This window comes from Phasianus colchicus, chromosome 2 (assembly GCF_987193195.1).
Source record: "Phasianus colchicus chromosome 2, bPhaCol1.hap1.1, whole genome shotgun sequence".
NCBI classification, from domain to species: Eukaryota; Metazoa; Chordata; class Aves; order Galliformes; family Phasianidae; genus Phasianus; species Phasianus colchicus.
In genome coordinates this window covers 96191549-96209465 of record NC_143437.1, presented here as the reverse complement: position 1 = coordinate 96209465, position 17917 = coordinate 96191549, and the positions used below count along the sequence as shown (strand labels likewise).

Here is a 17917-nt window from a genome sequence, read left to right as displayed (position 1 = left end):
TTGTCATTAAACTGATTGCAATGGAGAACTGCCCAGAATTACTGGCACAGACAACAGGTATCGTTTTAATGCTGAATGATGAGCTATTAAGCATGAAAGACAGACAGTGTCAGGGAGAAGAAAGAGATAACAGAAGGCTTTTCAGCGAGGCTGAAAAATAAGAATGGAAAAAATGAAAGAGAAGACACCATAAGAACACTTACTGGAGTAAAATATAAGGGAAAAAGTTTAAATGTATAGGGAAAAATCTGGTGAAGGCAGAGCAAATCACAGCAACTCAGTATAGTACAGGAAGCAATGATGAAGAAATCAATGATGAAAGTAGGTGAAGACAATTAAGAACAAAATTAAAACCAACCAGAAAATAAACTGATTTGAAGAGTCCTAGGACACACAGCGTATCAACACTACTCTGTAAAGTGAAGTGTTCAGTGGCCCCCTCTGAACAGGACCGACCAACATTCACTGACCATCCATTCTCTCCTAGTCCTTCATCCCTTAGAAAAAAAGCTGTTCTTAACAGGTTTAGGAAGAAAAGAGCTATCTGAATGCCACAGGTGAGACTGGAGGAAGGGAACTTCACCAAGGTCACACATCTGGCTCTTCGCCAAGCCTGGATACTCGTGCGTCTAAAACGAAGGCCATTCCAGGAGCTCTTCGGAACAACCGGATCCGAAAGCTATTTATGAGGCTACACCTATCCTGTTCTACACAGCACATACTCCAAACTGACGTGTCTGTTATCTTCAATACTTTGGTAAATCAAGTTGCACAACAGCCATGGGAGTCATCTGCTTACCTACAGACATGTAAGTTTGAGTGTGCATCAATAACCTGAGAATCAAACCAAAAATGATTCCCAGACACACAACATAATAATAAAATATCAACCTGCAATCAAGCAGGAATGGAAAAAAAAAAAAAGAAAAGAATTGGTGTGGTGCTTCACCAGAGGACAAATGCTATCAAAAAAGAACAGAAAAGAAAGCTGAAATCAAATTAGCCACAGAGCTTTATATATGTTACTACTGATTTACAAGGTAGTTTTAAGTCCTACACTAGCAGGCTTTTAAAGATAAATACCCTCTGCAATAAGGAAACAAAAATGATTTCCACCTAAAAGAGATGACTGTTCATCAAAGATGCGTTAACTGCAGCAAATGCCTTCAGATGAGGAGGGATTAACTGTAGTTAACTGAATTGCTAATAGGAAGAAAAAAACCTTGGTTTCCTCCATAGAAAAAGTCATCAAGAAAGAAAAAACCCAAATATTCTGCAGACTGCTATGAGTCTGCTTTAGCAAATAGCTTCTCCACCCCCCGCAGCAGAAGATGAACATCTCCTTTCTTCTGCTGTCTTGGGAACTTAGAAATTCCGAATTAAGAACTCAGCAGGAACATCCTGCTACTGCTGCTGTCTGCCTCATGAACACACTTTTAGATAAAACCCACTTCTCGAATGCTAAACTTTTAACACACATGATTTTAATAGAGGAAGGGATAGCACAATGGATGTGTAATGAAATGAAGGCTTAAAAACAAGAGCAATGGGAAAAATGAATACATATGGAAGATAAATAATTCATTTCCCATTTTACACAAAGCTCTTGAATAAAGAACTTTTATCCTTCATAAAATACTGGTGAGATAGTACTTATCTCCTGTTATGGCCAGACACATTTGTCTAACAGGTCCAGAAACAGAAACCTTTGTGGATAGTTTTAAGCAAAGCTCATCCTGTGCAGAATGCAAAAATACAGAAAATACCCTTCTTATTAGCTGTTCCATTACTAAATCCTGCATAATTTATTTGCCACCGACACTGAAGATGTGACAGAGAATACAAGGCATGCTACACCATGAAGATCAGAAAGAAACCCTGGAGATCACTGAGCCCATCCCCTGCTCAAAGCAGGGCCAACTACAGCAGGTTGCTCAGGACAGTGTCCACTTAGGCTTTGAGCATTTCCAAAGATGGAGGCTTTACAGTAGTTTTGGGCACCCTGTTCCAGTGTTCAGTCACCCTTACAGTATGTTAAAAAAAAAAAAACAACCAAAACATTAGAAAATCTTATGTTTAAATTAAAGCTCCTGTTTTCCCAAAATGTGCTCAATGAGTCTTGCCCATTGTCTCTGATGTTCAGTGAAAAGTATCTGATTCCATCTGCACTCCTGCCTATTGAGCACTTACTCATTTTGCTGCAGTGAAGCCCCTGCTCAGGGATAAAAAAAAAACTCAGCTCCCTCAGCCCCTCTTCCCATGACAGATACAAAGTTCTTTCATCATCTCCAACTCCTAAATTGCGAGCAAGACAGTGAAATACCATCAGTGACATAGACTCCATCCCTGCATTACACACAGCACTGAAACTCACTGGCTGGAAACACTAAGACAAGCTATGTTCCTTGCATTCAGTTCCAACAACTGAATGACAACAAGAGTAAAAAATGTTGGACATATACACAACTATGTAGATAGAAAGTAGAAGCGACTCACCTTGTAGTAACTATTGCATTTATTTTTTTAAAGCTCTAATAACTTCAGCTTTTCACAAATTCAGTATATGCTGGATACCTGGAAAACTGTTACTGAAAATAGTTTTTTAAGCCACTGAGAGCACTTATATCTATGGTAACTCTTACTGAGTTATAATTCATCTATGTTTAACTGATAAGATGGTAGCTTATTATGATTTTGTACCTTAAGCAACCACGTAACCACTACTTGATTAAACTTTGGGTTGCAGTCAGCCAGCACAGGACACAATTAAATTTACTAAAAAAATGGTTAAGAAAATAATAAAAAAAACCCAAACAACTACTGAAAAACCTTGTGAAACAGCTACGTTTTTGAAAATATTCTCAGTTTGCATTCACCAGACTTGAAATGCAACAAATAATGACATGAATAACAAGGCATGCAAGATGCTTTAATGACCATAATTTGATAAAAAGTTTTTCCACAGAATCAGAGAATGGTTGGGTTGGAAGGGACCTCACAGCCCGCCCACCCAACCCCTGCCATGGGCTGGCTGCCCCCTATCAGCTCAGGTTGCCCAGTGCCCACCCAACCTGGCAATGAGTGCCTGCAGGGATTGGGCACACAGCTCTATGGGCAGCTGTGCCAGGGCCTCACCACCATCTGAGTAGATTACTTCCTCCTAACATCTAACCTAAATCTCCCTTCTGTTAGTTTAAAGCCATTCCCTCTTGTCCTGCCACTATCAGAGAAGACATTGAGGATAACTGTCTATAGAACACCATATACAGAACACGAAGGAGAAAAAAACATAGGCTGTGCTTTGAGGATTGAGTACTGCACAATCCGACTTCCTGCTCCAGGACAACCACCTGGTCTCCTGAATATCTCAAAACTCAGATGTCAAGAATGGATACAGGTGGATAAATGATTGGTAATCTCTGTGTTGCAATGAGAAGTAAGATCGGTTCTGAAACATAAGATCTAGGAAACACCTTGATGTTTTCTTTTGCAATTTTCAGCCCAATCACGTAGTCAAAAATGTCTGGGATCCTCCCTGGGCAATTGTGATCTCCTTTCTGCAAACCAGACCTTCCATTATGAGGTGTGGTACAAGTTCTATGGCTACAGCTCACGCAAAAACTTTAATTGGGATTTTTGTTCGTTTTTTATTTAGTTGGGGCCAAATCTCAAGTTCTGTGTAACCACTTTGAGAGGCACAGATCCAAAAGAATGAAGATGAAGGTTTTTTGGTAGTTTTACACAAATACCACGCAGCCCTCAGACATGAAACCAAATCCTGTTTCTGAACATTCCAACAGAAGTTTGGAATACCTTTTTCTCAACAAGTACTTACTGAATTTGTTTTAACTTATGTAATCAGCCTAATTAGACTGGTTAACAATTAAAGCATGGAGGGTCTCTGATTGCACTGCATTCTGCACAGACTCCAATAATGTGAAACCTGAACTCTACAATGTAAGAATAGATTTAATCAATTTATTAGTACATTAATCAAAAATTAAAATACCACAAGATAAATTAGCTGGTTGTTTGTTTTTCATCTATTAATTAAAGAAAAAAAAATTACCTCAACACAAAAGATCCTAAGATCAAGGCCGTATAACTTCATCTTCTCTGGAAAGTGCTGATAAGCATTGAAATATGGAATATGACCTTCAACAACAAACCTGCGTAAAAAAGCGAACACAAATAGCAGTCAGCACAACAAAAGCATGCTTGTTCTACAATTAATCCATGTATCAATTTCTGGTTCAAAACAATGTCTGTATTATACTGCCTAAGCAATACTATCTGAATTCCACACCTGTAAATGCTCCACAGGATGAACATCAGTTCCACCCTTTAACAGGCCTTTAAATTCAAGCTCAGCTATGACTGACAAATGGTGATGTTACCATCACCAAGCTTACAGTCAGCAGGCTTGCATGCAGTTTTTTCTACACGTTCTTCAGCTCCTGTGTTTTTGAAACTCCTTGCTTGCTTTCTTGTCTTTCTTTCAAAACGTTAATGCTGTAAGTAAATTTTACAAATTGAAGATGAAACACTTTCTGCTCTGAGTGAGGCAACGTGGGGGGGGAGTCAGAGAATTATGGACACACACCCAGAACCACAACTCTGATAATTACATTCTGTAGTCTGATCAAGAAAAAAAATATAATTTCAGCAAGAAATTATTTTGCATATTCATAAAATCCAAAATCATTTATTTTGAACTTGCACCCGAATAATGTATTTTTCATTATAAACTGATGTGTAGTTTACTGTAGTATTTTGGATTTTTTTTTTTTTCCACATCCTTACTGTGGGACTCAGCAACACCTACCAGTAACAAGACACCAGCACCTCCAAACCCTGTGCTCATCCAATACTGATGCTCACAACAGGCAAAGCAAGCACTGATCAAGCCTGGAGCTTCGTGACAGAATGGGCACTGCTCTCGTTCCAGATTAGCACCTACTGACAGCCTTTCATAGGGCTCAGAACTGCTTTCCTGGATTACTTTTCTGCAGAATTTGAGTAATAATTTAGATTGGACTAAGTTAACACTTCAAACAGACCAGACTGTTCTTTAAATTGTATCAGATCTGAGAACAGTTTTCTCCCTTGTGCCAGCTGTGCCTTCTTTCTGCACAACATCCCTCTGATCTTGCTACACAGACTGGCAAGGTCTACAAACTCCTACAGTATTGGTAAAGCCAGGCTTTGCATCTGCTCCCAGCAGAGGACAGGACCTGCACGCCCTGATCACCAGAGAGGTCCCCTCCCAGCAGCTGACCAAGTTCCTCATAGCACACAACCATCTGTCACTGCCACTCACATCGTGTCTGGAGAACAAAACAAGACCAAGGCAGAACAACATCCTCTCTGACAGAGCGCTCACCTCTCCCCCCACACACGGCAGGGCACAAACCCACCTTTTCTTTTCCACTACAGCACCTTCATCACCCCCTGCTAGGTATTAGAGTATGTATAAGGAAACTGATTAAGATTCTGTTTTAAGAGCCAGTTACTACAACTGGCAATGTGTGCTGCCCCACGTGCTTGCTGAGGTTACCACCCAGACCAGCACCCGCTGTGTGCCTGCCACCCTGCCCGATGTGCTGAGCAGCCACCAGCAGCTCTGTGCAGCCAAACTGCAATAAACTGAACTTCAGCCTGAGGAATGGTTCGACAAAATGGACTGAAACAACCAAAAAGTTCGATGTAACTAGTTGTTACTTTCCTCCTCCTGTTCCAGCTGTGTGCTCCTGGGGCTTACCATTCTCTTCCACAAATTTAACTCACAGCAGCAGCAGAAGCATTCCTGTCACCCTACTATCAGAAGGAAAGAAGGGTTTATTGCTGTCATCTAACAATCAGAGGCTAACAGGCAGCTCCCACAAGTGCCACAACTGGCTTTGCAGTGCCAGGAGGAGGGAAGCACACAAGCAGCTCAGCTGATTGCAAGCGCTGAGCGACACCTGGTAGGGAGAACTCACAAAATTAGCTGCCAGATCTGAAAGGTGGCTCCAAGAAACTGAGAGCAGCAACTCCTGAGCAAGCACAGCACCAGCTGGAGGACAAACAATCAAGGCAGAGGGTGTGGTGTGGCCTCGATTGCAGCTAAACCACCCGTAACAGCTTGCTGCCTCCCAAATGGGAAATCCCACCCTCCCTGCTGCCCTCTGCATCACACTCCTGCCTCCTCCCTGCTGACAAAAGCACTTGTGTCGCTTCTACTGAGGATTAGACTGAAAACAGTCTTTTGTTTTCTAGGGTTTGACTTAAAACAGACAGATTTCCAGACTGCTGACATTACTGCCAGCACAACGTGGAAAGGGATCATGTTGAAGCAAATTACACGGCACTAAAACGCCCACTGAAACTTTCTTCTGCAAAATTAGTTTTCTGATCTGCTTTCAGCCAATGTATCAACAGCTGGGTGAACGCTAGCGCCCAGCACAAGAGAAAACAAGCAGTATCTATGCATGAGGCAATACAAGAGACAAACAACACCTACAAAAGTGGTGGTTGTGTGTTTTTGGTTTTTTGCTCTTAAAAGTTCTCACTAACTCGGCTTTACCACGTCAAAGCATTGCAACTGCTGAAAAAACAATGACGGCACCTATCCTAGCCTGAAATTACCGTCTCCGTGCAAAAAACATGCTGTTCTCTCAGGTGGAAAGCTGTTTCTATGTTTCAAAAATCCCTGAAACAGCATAAATACTCTGCTATGAACGCAACATGCCAATGATTCAGGATTTTAACGCTTACTCGAAAAGCCTGGATTTGGAATGGAATTGAGAATAGTTTAACTGCCTCCTGTTCTTCCAGCCCTGTCATTTAACAGATGGGTGATCAAAACACTCGCAGCACAAAGTTGTATCAGTGAAGTGCCTGAATGGCTCATACAGCGCACAGCACATGTGCTTTTAATTACAGCAGCAGCATACATTAGTCAGGGCTAAGTGCAAAGAAAATCCTGCATACTACAAGGAAACGATGCATCTGTTAAAGCCACACAGCAATGCCACAAACTGATTGCAAGTTCAGTCTTGCCGGAGTAGCCGGGTATAACCTCATTTGAGAAGCAGTAGTTCTCAGCCTCTCAAAGCCTAGCACCTCAATTTTCTTCCCCCTCCACAAAATCCCCATTTTATTAATTAGTTAAAGAATACTGCATGTAGAGAGAGCGTTGTGGGATTACTCACAGCGGGAAAGGATTTACTATTATGCAGACTAGAGCAGAAGTTTGTTAAAATGTTATTTTTAAACCAAAAATGTCCCTTCCACAGGAGGTAATTGTAGTGTTTTTCTGCTAAGTGTGTCAAGTAGCGAGGAGGAGCGTATTTTTGGTGTAGTAAATCCTTTAAAACTTGGCAGGTTGCCGCAGTGTGGTGCCTAAGCATGTGTCACAAGGGAGGAGCGGGAGTCAGCTGACTGCAGGCAGGGAGAAAACCAAACTGAGGACAAAACAAGGCAGAACTTTGAAGCACAACTGTAATTCAGATGGTTTAAATAACACAGTTTGCTTACAAAGATTTTAAAGGTAACGCTGAATATTCCATGTTTTCATCTCTGCTCTGTCGCTGTTTTGATCTGTATCTCAACACATGCAAAAATGTTAACATTGTCTGAATTTTGAGCTTAAATATTCAGCTGTCAGAAAACAAAAGTTTGATGGCAGTTCACGTGGTTTAGAATTCTCTCCCCTTCTTCATCAAGCTTATGAAAGGCAAAGACCTTAAGGGTAGGGAGGGAAACATGATAATGTAATTACAGTCTCCTATAACTACTGTAAAACTTTGCAATACAAACGGCATTCTTTTAAACATCACTTTTTGCATTTAATTCACTTCTTATGTTCAGTGCATTTAAAGTCACCGAATCATTCTGAGCCCCCACTAGATTCATGGCCTTATATAGAGTGTACTAAACCCATACACTGTCCCTAATTAAATGATACATTCTTTCAAATCATCTTAACTCAGTTTCCAGTTATTAGTTTCTGATTTTGCTTTTCTCTGCTGTATTTGGTACTTGATTTCTACTTTTTTTACAAAGACAAAGGATGCTGCTCTCCAGGTTCTGAATTTTCTTGGATCTTTTCTGCAGTCTCCAGATTTTGAAGACTCAAACACAACAATACACCATTAATATGAAATCAACACAGTCCATCTCACTACTGCAATCTATTCTGACTTACAACTGACTTTCACAGCTTTTTTTTTTTGCCTTCTAACTGAAAGCTGGTTTTGATTTCTGCTGTTTATTAACCTACTCAGTATTTACTTCTGTACTGCAGGGTACTTACTCTGAGTTCTGAATGCTATGGCATGTTGCTGAACACTTTAGAAGCACCGTTTACGCAACAGCATATCCAGTTATGCAAACATGCAACAGTTTGTGTGATTGTGATTGATGAAGGCAACAGCCATCCCCTGAACTTAAATCAAAGGATAAACATCAGTTTAATCAGTTTAGTGTACCCAGTATTAATTGCTATAGTTCAACACAAGCCTCTCTTGCCTTGAATGCACTTTTCATTGCTCTCAGAAAGCTTGTACAAAGCTAGCAAAGTGCAGGGGGTTTGGCATCCAGAGAGGCATATCAGGCACTGGGATAAACTCACCTTGCATTAAACTTTCAGCAGCAATACTAGTTATATCCATCACAAGTATTGCCTTGTCTTTTAGTCCACAGGTTATACACTTGAAAAGAAAATTAAAATTCAACAACTGAAGTCTATCTTATCAACTGAATCTTGAATCAGTTTTTCCTTATTCTGTCCAAGTGCAATTTGATCTGCCCACCTACAGTTACTTGATCATTTTGGCAAAAAGAAAAAGACATTTTCCCCATATTTCTGGAAATGGAAAGTACTTCAACAACAGTTAAAAAAATATCACCATACAAAAGGTCTTACAGAGTAGCCCTAAGAATTTCTGAATGTAAGCTGCTTTGGTCTGATTTAAAATATTTATTACTAACAACAGAAAAAAGTTGACAGCTTAATCCCTTAAGAAAACAAGGAATATACTCCTATATACATCGTAGGGGGGAAAAAAGAACAACACTGTCACTAATAGCTTGACAATCCCCATATTTAGCATCAAACTATATCATTACATTGTTTTATATCTACCATATTAAAAGCTCTTTATTCTGAACTCTGATGATTACAGATACAAAGATATAAAGACAAAGAAGAACTCGCTATATTAATTTCTGAGCCCCACTCCATTATGTGAAGCTACTGAGTTACCTTCCAGATCTCTGTATACTGCTGGCATTGTTTGCATGATGACACTGACGCAAGTCCCAGGGAACATTTACTCATTTAATTTTGGCATGCTGACAACAGCAAAAATAGCAAAAATGTGACCATGCCTACCACTCCAGTGGATCTAAAGAAATTTCAAAGGAGAAGGACAAAAAGCTTCTTTAGCTCCTAAACCTTCTGCCTTGCAGGTCTTTGAGTTTCAGTGCAAACAATGGAAGAGAATGTTCTCACGAAGCAGCTGCACAAATTCTTGTGTCAGAGCATAGTTATGGATACTAAACATAAGGTAACTCACATAACAAATTAGTAACAAGGTAACAGTAAAGGTCCCATTAAAAAAAAAAAAAAATTAGTTATAAAAGCAACAATCATCTCAGCTGAGACCATTCATACCTTAAGAGCTCAGATAACGTCATTGGTTCTTTCAGCCAGAGTAATGCCATGTAACAAAACGAAAGGGTCATTGGCATTGACATCCTCAATTTCTCCTTTCGGTTCTTCCTTACGTACAAGCTACCATCTACTGACCCAGAGCATACAGAGGTGCTTTCTTTGGTTTGTGTTAAAAACAGAAGAGAAAAAAAAGTAATTGATACAACATACACACAATCCATAGGGTACAGAAAACAAGACAAAGGAACACACAAGTACTCTTGTTCAGCAACTAATAACATTCCCAAATCATTACTCTGCAGTTATTTACTGCTAAACTGCTTCACTCTAATTTATTCATTTGCCATTATATGAGACAACAACCTGTCCCCTAAACAGCTATCTCAGTTGAAACACTGGATCACATGAAAAGAGACCTCATTCAGGAACCCATAAAAACAGAACCTTTTGGTCTCTGGACCTATTGGTGGGAGCGACACTTCCCAGCTTTTCAGAAGTCTGAGTTCAATCACAGTCATGAGCTGGAAACAGTATTTTCCATTTGACAGATAAGGAAGCAGTGGAGAAATGAGGAAAAATTCCGTGTGCTTAAACAAACACCTTGGAGATGGGGATTAAAACACAGTTTTAAGCTTCTACACTGTCAGAGCTTTAACAAGAACACAATCTACACTGCAGAGACTTTACTGAAGTTAAGGTGTGTATCCATCTTCCATAAAGTAGGTTGTTGGGATTTTTTAATTTAAATTCAATTAAAAAAAAAAAAAAGAAGAACTTGAGAACACAGAAGTATCAAATGGTAAAGAAGGTTAAAGAAAACCAAAACAAACCACAAAACAACCAAACCTTCCTATATTCTTATTGAGATGAATCACTAAACAGAGAGAAGCAGCAATGAGAAACTTGATTTATGGGATTGACTTACGAGTTAGGAACCTTTTCAGCAGTGAAACCTTAGAGTTCAGGAAAGGAGGAACAAAAACTGAAAAGCTCTTCTTCCCTACATCATGGAATATGCCAGGATAAACGGAAGTGTTTCGTTTCTAAAGCACACCAACACAAAACATCAACTCTGACTCTGTAGTGACTTCCCCACAGTTCCCCAGCGTGGGCAGGAAGTGTGAAGACTGATGCACAGCTCCCAAGCTGGGAGCTGCAGGTTCACAGCGAGCAGCCTGAGCAGGGAGCTGGGCAGCTCTGCTGGTAGGTGAAACCCAGGTCTGGGAGGTGGCAGCAGGCAGAGGTCTGGCACCCACTGACACACTGGCAGGCAGAACTGCAAGTATTGTGTCTCTGAGTCAGAATTAGTCTTTGATGCCACCTACTGGCTCCTCAAAAGAGGGACAGCAGGACTAAAGAGACGGCAGGCAGGGGACACAGACTAGATGAGAGGATCCTGAGATGAATGTTGGGTATAGGTGTGCTGGAGAATAAAGGCAGCAGCCTTCAGTTAATCCTTTTAGTCAACAGTTTCACCTTTTACATGGATACATGTGCTTAGGCAGCTTCACGACTGAAGCTTCATTATTAATTTCACATTCAACTCAATTTAGAATAATCCTCATTATATTTGTGGCTTTAATGATAGCACACAATTTCCTTTTATTTCTTGTAGCTTACGCAAGACATGACAACATACAATTACACACATCTAATAATTTAAGAGTTTAATAGGCTTCCCTAGCAATATCTCAGCACTATACTCAATGGTATTTGCTATTATCCCTATACAAAAATAACCAAAAAATAATAAAACAAAAAAACCCAGAACAATTGCATGTTGGAACAGCCTCTTAGGAGAGTGTTGATGTTTCCAGTCTGTAGCAATAACAACTCAGTAGAAACGGCACTAAGAGGAAATGAATCAATCTTCACCACAATTTATGGTCTACTAGAACACATCTAGTACTATTTGTATCAAATTTCAATACAGTAAATAATTGCTGTGCTTCTTTGATTGCTCCAAAATATGCTTTTACTGTCACCGAGCTCTTATCTACTTCAAAGGCTTTTAGTGAAATAGGTATGACTACTTAAAGGTTAATCTGTTCTCCAAAACAACAGACCAAGGAGAACACATTAAATTATGGCCTATCTTAATGCTGACTTTTAGAAACATATAGCAGGCACAACTCCTAAAAAAGAAAGGAGTTCCTTTAGACATCTAAAAGGGAAGAATTCAACTGAGTATTTTCACTAGAATTTTTTCACTGTGTTCTTTCCTACTTAAGATGTATTTGTAAAACACCCTGAATTGGCTGTGTGTGAACATACAGAGAGTTTTTACCTGCAAATCTTAACATTTTAGTATACTAGAATGAAAAGTGCTTGCATTATGTTCTCAAAAGTTTGTGTTGCTATTTTTGCCCCATTTTCCCCTCTCTAATCCTATTCAAGAGTCTTAAAGTTTCTTAATTTCTAATTGCTGTAGCTCAAGTTTCTCATTCTGTTTTCATTTCTGGATTTTATGAAATAAAGAGAAAAATATAGAAGGACAAGATTATATTATTTGGATGGTAGACGGACAGTATCATAAAAGAACAGAAGTAGAATGTAAAGAGGACCTCATACCATGGGAATAGCAAACACTGAAACAGACAAAGGAAAAGACAAACAAAGAATCAAGCATAAAAGAACAATCAGAAACTCAAAGTGCAAGCAAAAACGTTCAAATATGCTTTGAGTTGTATTTCCATTATCAGACATCAGAGCACTGCCTGAGATTACACTTGCCCACTAACACCAAAGACTCCAATTTTCTGTAATGTTTTAATTAAAATGTTTAGAATTCTGTCAAAGTTTTCAAGCTGATTTATGAACAGAAAGGAGAAGCTGAAGGAATGATACAAGCTTTTGGATGAGAAAGGCTATAACGATAGTAAACATAATGCAGGACAAGAGACACAGAAGTACCAAAAACTCTATTAAGAGAAAAAATAGAAAAATACATATGGGACAGGAAAAAAAAAAACAACACATAACGAGAAGAACAAAAAGAAAACAAGAGAATCAACTCTTGTTTTTAAACACAGAAGTTAGGACTTGTTAGGAACATGTAGCTTTGCAGATAAAATAGCTTTTTCTTTCCTCATTCCAGAGAGGATGCATGGGGCAACATGGCTAAAAAATACAACTTCCCTCTGCATTTCCAGATCACGTTCAACTTCAGAGGGAAAAAAAAAATGAAGTCTTCTGCTACAGATAGAATATAAAATACCTCTGTGGCAAATAGGATTGAAAACTCTACACTTTCTAGCTATGCATCAAAAAGTCCTTCCAATTAATTCTACTCAAGTCGTGTACAAAAATGGTTTCCAGATACTTCACTTCATTGCTCCTACCTGAGGCCTTGCCAGCTGATGAGGCATAGCTGCAATCTGTCTGTAGATCTCCGTCACTTTCAGAGACAGATAAAAAATGAAGCAGGCTAGATTGCTCTGGTTCACTGTCCATATCTGTACTGCTATCACATACCTGTTTTTTGTAAACAAGACATAGTATTATCTACTGTTAGTTACTCTGTTTAATCTGAATAAACCAAATAAAGCAGAACAGATAGAAGATCTAGTACACGAAGTTGAAACCCAAGCTGTTCACATATTTACCTGCTCTATGAATCACCAGTATGTAAAAAACCTTGAAAAAAAATTTTCTTTGTGATTCTGTTACATCCCATTCTGTTACAATGACCAGAGAGGAGGTAATTTATAGAAGCAAAGTTTAACAAAATAAGTAACTTCAGGAGACTGGGCATGTGGTATTCCATTTAGAAGACATTCTCACTGAAGTGAGATTAATGAGAGTTAGGTATGCAGCTTAAAGAAAGTTTTTTGTTGTTACTCTTTAAAAAAGATAACCAACATCTCGTAGGATCTGAGCTTTTCACTTACTGATAATGCCTTGATAGTTTCACCAGCTGGTCTGTTGCAATATGCTTGTTGGCTCTTCTGAAGGTAACGCCTCCAAAAATTGCACAGAGTTTCATCCTGGTAAATACAAATGGACAGAGATTAGTGCAAGGTTCAGAAAACCATTCATTTCTGAGAAAACAGATTATAATTGCTAACTCAGGAACCTAAATAATATTCCAGCTCTGATTTCATTACCTCCAGTTTTTAATTCATGTTTTGTAACTATGAAAATTTGTTTTTATAACTATAACTATTTTATAACTATTAAATTTGTTTATAGGTGCTCAGTTGTTTTTGTTTTTTTTTTAAGAGAGGGATTTGATTTACCCAGAAAATTATAGTATCTTTAAATAACACCCCTACTGCACACTCACAGTGTGCACAACTCACAGTTTGTAGGATTGAAACCGATCTCTACATACCTTCATTTGTGGACACACTCCTAATGCTTCCAAAGCTTCAGCTTGTTGCTTTAGTACCAGCTGAAAGCCTTCACAAACATACCATTCCCAGCCTTCATCTATTAAAAAGAAAGTGTTTTTTAAACCTTAAGCAAGGTATTTCCACTTAATATTCTGTTATCTTGTACCAGGACAGAGACATATCTCTTTGAAATAACTTCAGATACGAGAGCAAAGACCATTACACTGAATATTCCATTAACTTCCACTTACTCACAGGCTTAAGAAAGAAGAAATATTACTGAACAAGCGATGCTCTAACCACATTTCCAAGTACTAATATATTTCACTATCATTTCTAACATGGCATTTGTAAATGAGGAGAGAGTTGCCTAGTGACCAGTTTTAAAGTAGGACCTGTTGTTGAAAAAATGAGATGTCTTTTCTTCCCCATCTTGAGCATGAAAAACCACGTTACGTTGCAGTACTTCATCAGGCAGAAATTAAAAAAAATATATATATAAATCATTGTGTTCTTCACCACTGTCTCTCATGGAATCATACAGGTTTAACTGAAAGTTTCTCAGACATTCAGAGCTCTTATCACATCTCAGCATAAGATGAATTTCCTAAGGCCTGCTCCAATCTATTCACTATTTCCTCAGACAGCACTACATTTACTTTCCACCATGCCTCTCCATATTTACAAATCCCTTCCACATGCTCTTGGTCTTAAAAAAATGCCTCTGTAGCTCTCAACTCTCTTTGCACTCACTCCATAGCTGTTATTCATTATTTTTCCTTCCAATCACACCTTGCATCTCATCATCTTAGAAGTTATCTGCCCCAAGTTTCTCCTCTGCATTAAGGATTCTGGTTTTACCACAGATACAGCTTAACCCTACACATGTATGAAAATAAACTGTCATAGCCTCATGCAACTGCACTTGGAGAAGGGACTATATGAAGCTAAGAAGCACGGGGATTGCTAATGACAAGCCCAACATGAGAAGTAAAAGGCACGAAGTCTCAGCACTGACTTCTGGAGCAATGCAGGAGAAAGGCAGGTGGAGGGGTTAAGGCCCTTCTTCACTCCTCCCTTCAACTTCCCACAATTGTTCTTTTCAAAGATATGTAGTCATCTCCTGCCACCACAGTACAGTGAAGATAGGTCAGCCTATCAGAGATGAAGATAGCTCCGTGCTTCATGTAGCACTGTAATGCATTTTTCTTTTTGGAAGTGGCCACAACAGCAAAACAACTCTCCAGCCATCAGAAACACATACACAGCTCCAGCAGCAACTCTACTATAATATGCACAGCATATCACCATATATAATGGCTACTGCTCTTTTGAATCATGAAATGAATGCAGAGTGACTCAGGATAAAAGATGTACCACAGAGCTACTTCAGGCTAGCTACACTAAGTGCACAAAATGCCATCCATGTAAATCTCTGCGTAGGTTACAGGGCCAAGTGCCCACAGGGCAAGCTGGGCACACATTTTGAGAGTGGGACCACTGCCACATTTCACTTACACACACACACGGCTCTTTTGTGACAGTCATCACAAGGAAGGAATAGAGGAATCACCACGTCTGAATGAACACCACGCACCATCTTCAGTGAGCAGCAGCCTGCATAAATCCAAGTGGCAGAAGCACCAAGCCTAACGCACAACATCTACCAACTTCATGGAGGCCACATGTGCCTCTGGAACTCACTGAGGCTGGGGCTGCTGAAGGCTCTGGCAGTGTCTGGGGATGCATTACATTCCTGTTCTTGGTCCTTTTTAGCTATCTGCTTTCAGCCACAGTTGAAGACAATGTGCTCAGTGAAGCAGTGCATCCACTCTTATGCAGAACACAGAGTGTTGTGTACGTACCAGCTTTCTTCTGACTTCTAGAGCCTTTGGAGATTGTCTGGATTCTTGCATTAGGGATAACATCGGTGCTTACAACTTCTCGAGTTCTCTGCAAAACAATAACACATCCTACCAAGGATAATGCCAGACCTAATTTGTATCAATTGCCCCATCATGAAACGTAATGGAATTACTTGTTCTGTTTTCTTAAAACAGAATATTTCATTCAGAATTAGCAAAAATAGGTTATTACTGTCCTGGACATAAAGCTGTCACATGTCAGCGTGTCACAGCGGTGCCGTGCTGCAGCACAGTCATATCCAGGCAGTGGTGTTATGGCACCCAGGTCACACCATGTAGCATTTTTGTAACCTAAAAACCAGGACGTAATCAGAATAAAGCAATCTGAAGGCCAACAGCTCCGCTTTTTACCTCAATAACATTGTGGCAAGTTCTGCAATAAAATCTGCCTCCATCAGTGAGACCCCAGTTCACTTCTGAACACTGTGCGCAGCGCTCAGCAAAACCTCCCTGAAAGGAAAAAACAAATAGTTTCACAGGCTCAAGTACAGCAGAGAACCCCCTGCCAGGCTGCAGCACAGCCTTCAGGATTAGCTACAGAAAATGCCCGTCCTTGAGGTGAGCTGATGCAGACAACGGGTAGCGGCAGTGTTTGCTGTTAGCTCGACAACGTGTGAGCCGGCAAGCACCAGCACGTGAACTTCAGTATAACGGGAAGCTGGTAACTAAGTCAGTGCCCCGGTAATCCACCCGTCAGAAACAGGAAGGGGAACAGAGGCCTGGAGGTGAAAGAACGAATCTCCAGAACCGCGCAAAACACGTGGAAGAACGCCTGCACAACGCACGGAGAGCCGTGCCCCGGGAAATCCGGGGGGGGGAGGAGGGGTGAGGGAAGCCCACAAAGCAGCAGGAAGGGGAGCGCTTCTCCAGCCCCGCGGGCGTGCCGGCAGCTCCGCGCTCAGGCCGGGCCCCAACCCGACACCGAGCCGGGAACGCCGCCGGGGCCTCACCCGCCGCAGCCCGCCCCCCGCCCGCAGCCACCGAGCGCCCCGCGGCGCAGCGCCGCCCACGCGGCCGCGTTCCGGCCCGGCGAAACCGGCCGCTCCCGGAGCCGCCCGCCCCGCACCGCGTCCTCCTCGTCCATGCCGCTGAGCGCCGGGCAGCCGCTCCGGAGATCCCACCGTGGCAGCCGCGCCGTCGGTCGGCCCGGAAACGGCAGCCCCGGCGCTTGCGTTCCGGCCCTGCCCGCCGGTCTCTCGGGGGATGCGGTCCCCGCGGTCCGTCGGCGCCGGGCCGGGACGGAGGCGGGAGGGCGGCACGTGGGGCTTCACTGAGTGACCGTGGGGGCTTCGTAGAGTCACAGAATCACTAACGTTGGTGGAGACCACTAAGATCATCTCGTGCGACCACAACCCAGCGCCGCCGCGCCCACTGACCGCGTCCCTCAGTGCCGCATCTCGCATCCCTCGAGCGCCTCCAGGGACGGTGACTCCAGCACCTCCCTGGGCAGCCCGTGCCACTGCCTCACCACTCTTTCTGAGAAGAGATGTTTCCTAATATCCAATCTCATTTCTGTGGAAACGTGGGGAACTTCACAAAGGGGACACGGATGTTTCGTTTTTGGGGAGACATGGGAGCTTCACTATTGAGGTTTCACCTCTGAGGGGACACAGGAGCATCACAGAGGTTAGTTACGTGGAGGCTTCACCTCTGATGGATCACAAGGAGCTTGGCCAAGGGGCTTCACCTCTGAAGGTACGTGGTCCCACAGGGGACATGTGCCCCTCCACCACCATGCCTCACTGCTGAGCATCCTCAGATCGACCTGGCCATGCCAGTGCCCCACCTGACACCCTGCCAAAGATGCTGGAGGGGGACTATTGCTGCCCTCGCAAAAGGAGAGCAGAACTCATTTAACTGCTTGAGGATCCTTGAATGAGGGAAATGATGATCTGAAATTCTCTTTCAGTAAAACAAAACAAAACAAAACAAAAAACAAAACACCAAACCTCCAGATCTTGATGTAGGTCTCTAATTTCTGCTACACTAATAATGATGTC

The 17917-nt window shown here is 41.4% G+C and overlaps 1 protein-coding gene across 1 annotated transcript in view; it reads right to left on the bottom strand.

Moving 5' to 3' along the window:
• The window catches only part of TAF1B (TATA-box binding protein associated factor, RNA polymerase I subunit B), a 45599-nt gene extending 28474 nt beyond the window's left edge, over positions 1-17125 (bottom strand). Inside the window, exons 1-8 of the mRNA XM_031610714.2 lie at positions 16984-17125; positions 16269-16367; positions 15858-15945; positions 13992-14089; positions 13549-13644; positions 13000-13132; positions 9659-9815; positions 4070-4169 (exon numbers count right to left, since the gene is read on the bottom strand). Coding sequence (XP_031466574.2) covers positions 4070-4169; positions 9659-9815; positions 13000-13132; positions 13549-13644; positions 13992-14089; positions 15858-15945; positions 16269-16367; positions 16984-17001 — 789 coding nt within the window. The 5' untranslated portion in view covers positions 17002-17125. The remainder of the gene's footprint in view (positions 1-4069; positions 4170-9658; positions 9816-12999; positions 13133-13548; positions 13645-13991; positions 14090-15857; positions 15946-16268; positions 16368-16983) is intronic.
• Between the last annotated feature and the right edge of the window lie 792 nt (positions 17126-17917).